The following is an 11,991-nucleotide window of genomic DNA, read 5'->3' as shown; positions in this document are numbered from 1 at the left end:
GAGCGTCGGATTCGGTACATCGGGTTGAGGCCTAAGAACCTGCAAGTTCCTAGCTGATGTGGATGCCACTGGTCCAGGGACCACACTTTGTGAACCACTGGCCCAGATGGTCCCTCAGGCTCAGGCCCTGGTTCTCAACCCTGTCTGTGTTTCAGACTCATCTGGGAGCTTTTGAAATAATGCCAATACCTGGATTCCACACCCAGAAGTTCTGATTTAATTTGTCCAGGTAAGGCCTGGATATCAGCATTTTTAGGGCTCCCCAGCTGAGCATGATGGGCACACGGGGTTGAGAAGGGTGGCGCTCCCTCCCGCTGTCGCTCGCAGCCTCACGCTGGCCTCTCTCTCCCAGAGGTACCTCTGATGCCCTTTCTTCCTGCCCACCAGACACATGCTCTCCCTCTTCCGCCCCAGCCTGTCTCCCACACAAAGCCTTCCAGCTCCGATGTGAGAGACGCTTCTGGGCGTGTGCTGAGCAGGGCAGGTCTGCCTCTTCACAGGGTGTTACCATCATCCCCGGCCTTCCCTTCAGCCTAGTGCGCATGTGCTGTGCTGCAGGGCTGGCCCACATTTCCATCGCTGCCACCTGTTCCAGAATACAAGGCCAATGTGCCATCGCTGGCCCCTGCCCCAAGATGTGCCCCTTCTCTTCGTGGCCTGCGGGGCTGGCTTGTACCTGTGGTGCCTCACCTCGGTGGTTCCCAAGCCTACAGGCCATTGGAAGTGAGCTTCAAAAATACAGATTTCCTGGCCTCATCCCTAGAGATTTGGAGACGATCAGACATAGAAATTCAAGTTTTTTAAAGCTCCCTGTGTGACTCTGGTATCAGCTGGCTTGGGAACAGCTGCCTTAGAGCAGTGGTTTTCAAATATCTTTTCACCTCTAAAATCATACCCAGAAGTACAATATATAAGAGGAAAGTGGAGCTGGTCTGAATGAAGACGGGCTGAGGTCCCAGAGCTCTGGCTGCCCAGCCTCTTCACACCGCCCCTCCACGTCTCTGTAAACTTCCAGGAGTCTCCACGCTCGGGGAACCCTGTTTGAAAGCCACTACCTTGGGCCAGATTACCCTACACTCAGATATTACATTTATAGGATATTATATATATATATGTATATATAGGATGTATGATCAGACCTTTTGTACAGTTTCTTCTTGGTTAATCTTTTTGTTAATTCTGGATCCTAGAGGGCAGCGTGTGCATGTGTGTGTGTGTTTGTGTGTATGTGTAGGGCAGAGAAGAGGGGCTGTTTAAGCCCCCAGGGCTGATTGAAAAGCTTCAGGCTGTGGCAGGCGTGGTGAAGCAGCCGTGTGTGTGTGTGTGTGTGTGTGTGTCTGTCTGTCTGTCTGGTAACCAAGCCCTAAGACCATTTGCAGGCCCCCGAGGTCACCTGAGAGCCATGGCTTACTACACACAGGGGCTCAATCAAAGCGGGCAAGAGCGAACTGCAGGGCAGCGGAGACAGGACTCAGGCAGACAGTTTCGTTTGACCCGCAGCAGGCAGTGCGGCCAACTGCAGAGGGGAAGCCTCGCCAGTCGACACGGACGACAGATACTTGACAGTGGCAATGCCTACAGGCCCGGGGTGGGCGGTGGGGGGTGGCGCCCGAGTGGCAAAGCATCAGCAGCCTTTGAAGACGACCAAGTTGTAAGCAAGGCCTTTCCCTGTCTGGTTGGATCTCATGGGCCAGGGAGGACTTCCTGAACTTGGCTTTGATCTCCACTGGAAGAGGCTCAGACTGAGTGATTCAATGCCTCTCGGGCAGGCTGGGAACTGCCCCGGCGTTTGGAACCCCACAGTTCCTTGGGGCTCCATCTTCTAACCGGAGGGAGCACAGTCTCCCCTCAAGCACTGAATAGACATGCTCTTGGGGAAGACCCCACCCCACAGAGGTGGAATGTTCACTACAGAATCATCGGGCCCTGCTTCTGTGGCCCCGAGGCAAAGGAGACCGCTGGACCAGAGCCACTGTCAGCCCTTTAGAAGCTCCTCCAGGGTGGTGAGCTGAGTACTGGGTGGGAATCGGGGATCTGAGTGAATGACCCTGAGCCACAAGAGCTTCTTTTGCTTCTGGATGGTCACCTGGCTCTCCTGAAGCCCAGGCTGGTCCAACCGAGCCTCAGAGAGAAACAACCCTCTCTGTGCCTCTTCCTGGGATGCTCCTCGGCTTCTTCCGTAGGCCCAGGGACGGTCTCTGGTTTCCGGGGGCGGGGATAGGGGCGCTGGTTCTCTCCCCAACCCCTGATCTGGACTGGACCATTTGTCTCAACTCAGCGCTACTTGCCAATGCTTCTCTCTGTCCCGCCCCACTGCTGTCAGCCACCCCGCACAGTCCCCATTCAACAAGGCAGCTGTGTTTTCACAGACAGACTTGGGCTGGGGAAGGGCCAGGCCCTCTGCAGAGGAGGGCTTCTCCCTCGCCTGTGCCACCGAGGCCTCCAGTCCCCCACTCCAGATTTGCAGGCTCTGCTTCTTGTCATTCAGCACTTTGTAGCAGATCCTGGCAAGGACGGATGCCAGGGCTGCCAAAGGCTCGGAACTTAATCAGAGTGATCTTCCTGCCACCTTCCTCCCCTCCTCTCTCTCCCAAAGCTCCTACACAAGCAGGCGGGCTGGAGACCGGGGAACGAGAGGGGTAAGAGGCGGGGGCGCAGAAGCAAATTCGGACAAGCTCGTCTGTCTTCTTTGCGCATAGTAGGGGATGTGGGCAAAGACAGACGGATGCGCAGTGCCAGGTCAACAGCTGGGCAGAGTGGTTCAGGTCCTGAGTCCCTCTCCCGTCCCTCTGGTTTGGCACCAAGGGCTTCTCAACCCACCGTTCTGCGGCTCCCCACCCCCTCCCATGCAGTTCCCAGAGGTGGACACGAGGTGGCGGTGTGAGGACAGGGAAGGGGACAGGAGAATACCGAGCCACTAGGAAGAGGACACAGCTGACGGCCAGATAGGCTAGAAGCATGAAGAGCCAGACGCCAGGAGAAAAAGGGTCCAGGAAGGAGAAATAGCCGGGTCTGCGGCCCTGGAAATGGAAATAAAAACAAGATTCACCGTCTACATTCAGTCAGCATGGCCCTTGGGAAGGGCAGGGCAGGGCAGAGGGGATGGTGACCTGGGTCTGGCCCCAGATTGCATTGCCTTGGGTTATGGGTGATCGGTTTAAATGACACAGGGCTGAAGGTGTAGAGGGGGCTGCTCTGAAGCACTTACCCAGCCCTGATCTCAGCAAATGAAACAAAAGAACAGCCACGGGGCCTCATTACTTCCTAGGATGAAGGAGGCTCGGTGCTGGGCAAGCAGAACAGCCCTCAGTGCCCCTTATGTGCTGTTCCCACATCCTCCAGGGGCAGTGTGTTTGGGCTCTGAAGCACTTTTGAACTGTTGATGTCTGCGGTGGTGGATGGAACGCTAGCCCCCCACTCAGACACTCACCTCTTTCTCGTGAGGATGCTAATATGACAGGCATCCTTGGTTTATTTGTTTGCAGGGTGATCTCACGCACAGTGAGACCTTCTCAAACCGGTGCTGTGAGGCCCAGATTCTTATTTTCATTGTATTAGGGAAGAAATCAAAGCCCAGGGCACTCGAGAGATGTGTCCAAGGTTATAGGGCTGATCAGTGGAAGAGCTGGGACTCAAATGCACGCTTCCTGACACAAAGCCCAGGGCTTGTACCATGATGCTGTGGGAAAAAATGTTTGTCCCCAGCACAGGGACATGCTTGACTAGAGTCATGGGAGCCAAAGGATGGAGCCAGGAACAGAGAGCTGAGGACCAAGCTCCAGGGCATTTTCTGTTGGAAATTGAGATAGAATGAGAAGGAAGGAGTTCCAGAACCTGGTCCCAGTCTTCAGCTGTGTGGTCTCCGGCAAGTGCACACCCCCCCTTCAGTGTCCGTTGGAGCTGGACTAGATCAAAGGTGACACCCTGGTGACCTGCGGCCCACAGACAACTTGTTTGTTTACCTGCAGTGCTTACCCATTTTGATTAATTGCCAACATTAAATGATTGGGAGATTTCACATAAAAATCCAGATTTCTGGCTTAAAAAATGGGTGATCTGGCAACACTGGGCCTAATTCTCAACCAGCTGGAGCTGAGTGGCGGCTGCCCAGTCAAGACAGGGCCCCTCTCTGCAGCTCCCCACGGCTGCCTTGGTCTTGCATCAGGCTTACTTCTTCCATTTACTATAAAACCACTGGACCAGATGCTCCCTAAAGACCATTCTAAGTTGAAAATGATATGATTTTATGACTCCAGGAATCTAGAAAGTCCATGGATAGGGCAGAAAATCAGTATTAAGCTCAGGGGTTCTACAAACACGTAAACTTTCAAGCTCAAGGGTATACGAGTCACGGCACAGCCTACTGTCAATAACAAGGTATGTCACTTTTACACTGGGGTCCCCAGAAACACAAAGGGCAGCTGCCTATGCCAGTACTGATCTCAACCAGCTTTCTGGGCTTTCGTTATCCGAGGACAGCCAGACCATGGAGCCCACGCTGAGAAACTCTAGGTAACAACAGCTCTCCCAATGCAGCATCTAAGGAGCAGGGGAGACAACGCTGCATGGTTCCCTTGTATTCGAACAGCTCCAGTCGTGGGTGATTTTCGACTTCTCTTCTGGTGCGCTTTCCATACCTTCCCCGAAAGCCAGTAGGCAAATTCCCAAAGCACTTGGGAGTACAGTGTTTACACTCCCATCTGGGGACACAGTCCGGAGGGTAAGCTTATCCTCTGCCAATGGGGCACCTGTTCTTGGGCCCTTCATCGGTGTGACAGTGACCCCTTGGGTGGTCTGTCTGAAACTGGTTTTCTCTCCCAATAAGGCTGAGACCAGGGAACTGCCCTCTGATACCAATTGCAAGTACTCTGCCTCATGTGCATTCATGCTTGAGCTGCACAGAACACTCAGGTGATTGACTGGGAAAATGAAACAACTTGAGGGACAAAGCCCAGTAAGCAAGGGAACAGGAGAGAAATGGGGAGTGGGCCCTTTAAGTATGTCTGGTCCTATATCACTATGTAAATTCTCTAACAGGAAGAAGAACTCAAGAGCAGCAGAATGAGAGTCCCGAGTTAGTCATTCTTGTGTCCATCACAGGCTAACCATGTCTTTGTCTTCATCCTAAGAGCCACTGGCGGACAAAGGAAGACACAGAGTGAGTCCAGAAGGGGAAAGAAGGCCCTCATGATGCACATACACCTTCTGCAGCAGAAATCACTAGCACGGGCCACTCCTGGGGTCCTTGTATCCCCCAGAGCTTCTCTGGGCAAACGGACATGAATTCTACACCTGTCGCTCATGACTATTTCACTCTGTGTCTCCCAGTTGAGAGATATCAAGAGAAAAAAATCTTTCATTGTAGCTTTCTGAATCTGAAACCCCATTAGATGCTCAATGTCAGAAATCTATACCTGATTATATCACAACAAGTGAAATTGAGGAAAATGATAGCACTATTGAAAGCTGCCATATTTGGTTATGGGTGATAAGAAATGATGCACAGCCATGGGAAAAATTCCTGGAGACTCAAGTTATAAAACATAGAACATCACACAAACAAGGATCAAGACATAAACAGAGCTCCATTGGAAACATATCAGTCACGTTGGCAAGGCAACATTCTGATTCCACTTGTGATTGACTGACGCCAACCAGAAGAGCAAGGAATGGGCAGTCATTTGAGATTTGGGTCTGAGCTCGCACAGCCTAGGCTTGGGCCGAACCCAAGCTGTTTTTCTGATGCCAAAGAGAAGTATGTTACTTGTAAGGCTCTGACCGCCTACCACTTTTTTTTTTTTTTTTTCTACGCAGATGCTTTTGATTGCTTCCTTCCCCAAAGACATCTGAGTACTGGTGCTTGGGGCAAATCAGGTGTCACATGCCACAGGCATTTCTTCCTAGTAATAGATTTTCCTTAACCCAGAGGATATATGATGGTGATGCTTTTCTTCTGAAGAACTCAAAATGCTTCACTATGTTCTCTTGATTTCAGTACCCAGTTCTCCATATTGACAGATGGAAGAACTGCGACCCACGGAGATTAAGCGCCTCGCTCAAATCTCTGGTGATGGCTTCAATTTCTCTGGTGCTCATTCGTCAAGCTGTGCCGTAGGGACGCCGTGCTCTCCTTCTTTCAAATGGCAGCTGTACCACGTCTCCCTCTCCTTTTTATCTTTGCAATTTGCTCCAATAAACTCCTTAATTAATCCCATGCCTTCTTCCCAATTCCAACAGAATCTCAACCTACTCAATCTCACCCCCTTCAAGTGCTCTAAACATCATTTATTTATACCCATCATCATTTATGATGACTCTGTTGCATTTATAGGCATTTGTATTGATTTATACATGTCTCTGTTGGCTACAAGTTGGGCTGGTTCCTTCTGGCGAATACAACCACTTTGAAGGTAGATAACTGGTTATATATAGCCTATGCCCCAAATGTCTATGACACATCATGTCCTGCAGATGGGGTGGAGAATTAGATGGCACCAAAATGAAAACTGGTTCCTTGACTTTTGTACTGTCCACATCAGAGACAATGATGCTTCAGACTGACCACATCAGAGACAGCATCATTGATGCCATCTGATGGTGAAAGAGACTGGGCTGGCCACCAAAGGATCACAATCCCTGCATGGTGAGGCCCTTTGAATGTTAGCAGTGGAGCTGTCCATGGAGCTATGAAGTGGCACTAATCTCCCCTTGCCTGTTGAAAATTCCTCTTATGCATAAAGAAAATCTGTGAACTCACTGATACTTAATTCTCTATGTACTAGAAGAAGTGACATTATAGTAAGGAAGTAATTACTTTCCCAGAGTCTGGAGCCAAATGTATAAGGACACCAGAGCCAGGTAATGCAGGGCAGGTAGTGAATTAAAACACAGACTCTGGAGCCAGCCTGCCCAGGACTGAATCCTGGCTGTACCATGTACAATTATGTGTCCCTGTGCAAGTTACTTAACCTCTCTGGGTCTCCATTTCCTCTTTTGTAACATGGAGGTAGTCATAAAACCTACCTCATGGGTTGTTTTAACACACAGTACATGCTATAGAAGTGTTTGCTCCCCCTGTCTCTAATGGTAGCCACGAGTGAAGGGGGTGCAGGGAGATGGTGTATGACAAAACAGGGAACTTCCTTTTGTATTGATTCTCCCTCAGTGGACAAGAAACACTATTTTATGTCCTATAGGAGCACATGCTAAAGACGCTTGGAGGGAGAATGCCGTCTGGCCACAGTCGCTTTCCATAACTCCTAGAGTTTCCATGGGTAATAATACATAAATCATGAGGGTTCCCCCAGGGCTCTCCAGGGAAGTGATCAGGGTAATACCAGGCTCTCTTCTGGAAGGCTGGCCCTTAGAAGCTGGTGATTGCAATCTTTAGAACTAAATGGCCATTCATAGAGAGGTTTCTTTCCACTCCCACTTGTCATCAATAGCCAATAAAACACTCTTTAGGGCTAAAGAAAGTGCCAGGAGCCCGTGGATAACCTCCCTCCGTGTGTCTGCAGTGGATTGTCTTGACGATGTTTTGGTTTAGCGCGCACTTCTCACATCCGACTCCAAGAGCAAAAAAGAAGTAAAGCAATTAATTCCTCTTCACTTAAAACACCCAGATGGGTTTGTTGCCTATATAACCCACATGCTGGCATATCTATTTTCACTTTGCTGTTTGGAAATCTGGCAGGAGAAGACCTAAGCTCTAAACCTGGCCCTGACCTTGACTCTCTGAGTGACCCTAGGTGAGCCACTCAGCTTCTCTGGTGCTGTTTTCTTCTTGCAGAAAATGGGACACCACAATCAACATGAAGGGGGGGATGTGAGAACTACTAAAGTAATGTTGATAAAATCCTTGAACTTCTTGAGAGAGGAGAACTCAATAAATAACCAATATTAACATGATTATACATTCAGGGAACCATATTTCCATTATATGGGCTATCATGTTACTTAGCTTTAAGGAACAGAACTTTATTCATTTTCTGTTTTCTTATAACAGAGTATTAAGCAGTATTAGAAAGGATTCCCTGGTTTACTTAGCTTTGTTCTCCATTTTCCTAGACAGTCTTTCTGAGATGAAACAGACCTTCCGGAAAAACAATTGATACATCCAGCAAAAATGCCAGGCATTAATTTAATGTTGACATTTATTTCTTGCTCACTTTTTAATCACTGTCTGCTTTGTTTTTTCTTTTCTTTCCGTTTTTTTTTTGTTTGTTTGTTTGTTTTTACTTTTGTTTAGAGATAAGACTCTAGCCAAGAGTTAAGAAGGAGTTAAGGGAGCCTTAGATGTTCTGGCTGGCTTAGGACACTATATGGGATCATAGATAGTATCCTCTGATTAGAAGGGATCTTGAAAGATCACCTAACGCATGACCTTGACACAGAGAAATATACCTACTGTACCATAAAGATAGATAATTGGAAATGTATGGACCTGGAGATGGAAAACCTGGGTTCCATGCCACCCCACCACTGCACTCTCTTTCCTCTTTCCACTGCACCACTAGCCACGACTGGCCTCAGAATCCTTCTGTGCAAAATGGGAATCCTACTGCCTGCCTCGGGGGATTGCTGTACTAAACCAGAGACTGTATGTGAAAGTGCTTCATGAATAAAGAGGTGCCAGATGATGTTAGTCAACATACAAATACACTGGACATACACCCAACCTCCTTGAATATATTGACACTGAATTTTTTAAACTTGATTATCCATTTGGGGGCTATATGTGCCAATGTGAAATCCCAGGTTGGTTTCTGGCATGCTCTGATGAGGCTTTGCTTCAGCAGTCAGTGTGTGCTTGAGGCATACAAACTTACTTTAATATTAATCTGAGCAAAACATCATTAGAGAAATTGCTGCTGCAGAAAAAAAGAGAGAGAGAAAACTACATGATATACTGTAACATCAAATGTGAATGGTTTTGTTTTACTATGAGCTTTTCTCTTCCATTCACAGATATTTGGGAGCTTACAGTATGCATCAGTTCTATAGAACTCTGGACTGCAAAATGCATCAATTCTATAAAACCCTGAACTGCAAAATGCCCTTGGGGTTACACTGCTATGCTAAATACTGAACTTCTCAATAAGAAGAAATGAGCTAATATGCCAAGGAAATCAAGAGATTCTTGAACTTCAGATGTCCAGTCGTTTGACTCCTATCTTTGCAGTAACAGGGGACACCCCAGATTCTAAAGGCTGAATCCTCCATGTATGGCCTGGAAGCTCATCTGGCCCCAGCGGGGGGGTTCCCATGCCTTCTCAGGTCGGTGCTATGCTGTCTGTGGTATGTGGAGGCATCAGGGAGGGAGGGAGCAATGGGTTCAGGTGGCCGCCACGACCAGGCCTGAGCACAAGATGGGTCTGAGCTGCCCCAACATCTGCCTCCCCTCACTTTTTGTTCTCAAGGCCAATAGGGTAAAGGCCAGAAAGTAAAAAGAAATCTATTTGGGTCACTCATCCTGCTGCCTGGAATACTGGGCCTCCTGGCAGAAGGCAGGCTCCTGGGGGTCAGTGCTGCTCGACCGTGAGCCAGCAAGGGAAGTGGTGGTCACTGCCTGCAGAATCACAGGTCCCTCCCTCCCGCCCCCTTCCTTTCTTCCCTCTGTACTTATCAAGTAAATATCACATGCTTAGGATGAGACATTTTCCATACCAAAAATCATATCATAAAAATTTATGGTCTAATACCATACAATATCACTTATATGTGGAATCTAAAATGTGACACAAATGGACTTACCAACAAAACAGAAACAGACGCACAGACGTAGAGAACAGACTTCTGGTTGCCAAGGGGAGGGGGGCGGGGGAGGGTTGGATTGGGAGTTCGGGATTAGCAGATGCAAACTATTATGTATAGAATCGATCAACAACAAAGTCCTATTGTATAGCACAGGGAACTATATTCAGTATCCTGTAATAAACCATAATGGAAAAGAATATGAAAAAGAATATATAGGTACATATGCATAACGGAATCACTTTGCTGTATACCAGAAACTAACACAACATTGTAAATCACCTATATTTCAATTTTTAAAAATGTATGGTCTGGCAAAAGGGTACCTTCTCCCCAGTGTATCTCCCACTAGGATCTACTTAGGGAGAGAGAGATAAACAAAGAGCAATATAACGCAGCATATAAATGTTGTTATAGAGGGTACAGGCAGAGGGCAGCAGCTCAGAGAAAGAAGCAATCAGCTCCATTTAGGGGAGTCACATTTGACAAGTGCCATTTGAGCTGGGTATTAAAGGCTAGGGAAGACCTTGTTAGACAGTTGAGGGACAAGAAGATGAGCATGAATCTAGATAAGAAGACAGGAAGAGGCTGACATGATGGGAAAAGGAGTGAGCAGTACAGGATGAAGGTGCCTGCAGCAAAGAGATGGAAGTGGAACAGGAGAGATCGGCTTTTATTCTCCATGCTAAGAAGGTTGGACTTTTTCTCGTAAGTGATGTGCAGCCAGTGAATGATTTTAAGTTGGAAGCTGATATGATTACATTAGTGAAAAAATATATAAATAAATAAAGAAAATAAAACAACTCTCAGGCTGCAGGATGGATGGAGGATAGACTGTAGTGGGGAGAAGTTCACATACATTTATGAAATGTAATAGCTGGGGAAGAGATAAATTAGGAGTTTGGGATTAATAGATACACACTACTATATAAAAAATAGATAAATAACAAGGACCTACTGTATAGCACAAGGAGGATATCCTCAAGGAGGATACAGGCCACCAGAATGGCAGCAGTTGAGGTTAGAGATGAGGAGAGCCTGAACCAAGGCAGATTAAGCAGAGACAGAGAGTATATCTGAGGACTATTTAGGACGTGAGCGGACCAACTGACCATGTGAGGAAAGAGAAGTGACGGACAGCTCAGGTGGCTGGATAGAGATGGCGTGTCCTGTGATGGGGCAGAGGAGGGGAGGGAGGAATATACCGAATGAAGTTCGTGTCACTGTTTTTGACGTGCCTCTGAGATATCCAGGTGGGGACGCCTTAGTAATGTGTTTTAAATATGCTTCTGGAATTTAGGGGAGCAGTCAGGGTTAGATTTATAGATTTGGGAAAGGGTGAGATTATCTAGGCAGAGAATTGGGAGAGTGAGAGTAGAAAAGGGCCACGGACATTTAAGAGGCAAACAGAGAGAGAGAGAGACAGAGAGAGAGACAGACAGAGAGAGAGAGAGAGAGAGAGAGAGAGAGAGAGAGAGAGAGGAAGCAACAGAAATGGTGGAAGAGGCAATAATCAGAGAGGCAGGAGGAACAGCAGGAGAAAATGGTGACTTGGATGCTAGGAACAGAGAGAGTTTTAATAAGCGAGAGGGATCTACAGTAACAAATGCCAAAGCCAGGATCCTTAGTCAGCCTCTGAGTGGCAGGGAGTAGAGGTCAAAAGAGCAAAACATTCTTCTGATTTTGGCCCTGGAGATGCCTGGGCAAAAACAGATTATGCCCCAAGGTTGGGAGGAAGGGAAATATCCCATAATCAACTTGTGGTGATCCACATTCATGAAAGAACCTAGGTAATCTGAGATTGCTGGAAATTCACAAATTATTTCTGGCTATCTTTAGGCTTCGGAGACATACCTGCCACCACTTGTTATCTTGGAAGGTTTTGAAGAATTTCTAACTAGTCATTTATACTTTGTGTTAATTATTTTTACTTTTGCACACAGGTTTGATTATCACCAGACGCTCACTTTTCAGTAACAATCACTCCTGACTCAGGTGACCTCAGACATAGAGCTAAGAGATTCTAGGTCATTATAGATTATAAATGAAATTAAATGAACCATATTTTTGCTCACAGAGAACTATCAATCAGAAAAAAATCACAAAATAATAAACACCCAGCATTCAATTTCATCAACTTAACACTATTGTATCAGAGAGAGCTTCTCTGTGTAGTTTTAGATTTTGGCGCTCATGGTGAACTCTGCCGGGCTACCCTTTGGTATTAGCTGTTCCTGC

At 47.4% G+C, this 11,991-nt stretch overlaps 1 protein-coding gene across 1 annotated transcript in view; it reads right to left on the bottom strand.

Annotated features, from left to right (window-relative positions):
- GRIK4 (glutamate ionotropic receptor kainate type subunit 4) overlaps positions 1-11,991 on the bottom strand; it is a 319,110-nt gene that overhangs the window by 27,437 nt on the left and 279,682 nt on the right. Inside the window, exon 13 of the mRNA XM_007450618.1 lies at positions 2,911-3,020. Coding sequence (XP_007450680.1) covers positions 2,911-3,020 — 110 coding nt within the window. The remainder of the gene's footprint in view (positions 1-2,910; positions 3,021-11,991) is intronic.

The sequence above is a fragment of the Lipotes vexillifer genome, unplaced genomic scaffold (genome assembly GCF_000442215.2).
Source record: "Lipotes vexillifer unplaced genomic scaffold, Lipotes_vexillifer_v1.1 scaffold352, whole genome shotgun sequence".
NCBI lineage: Eukaryota > Metazoa > Chordata > Mammalia > Artiodactyla > Lipotidae > Lipotes > Lipotes vexillifer.
This window is presented reverse-complemented; position numbering and strand designations above follow the sequence as displayed.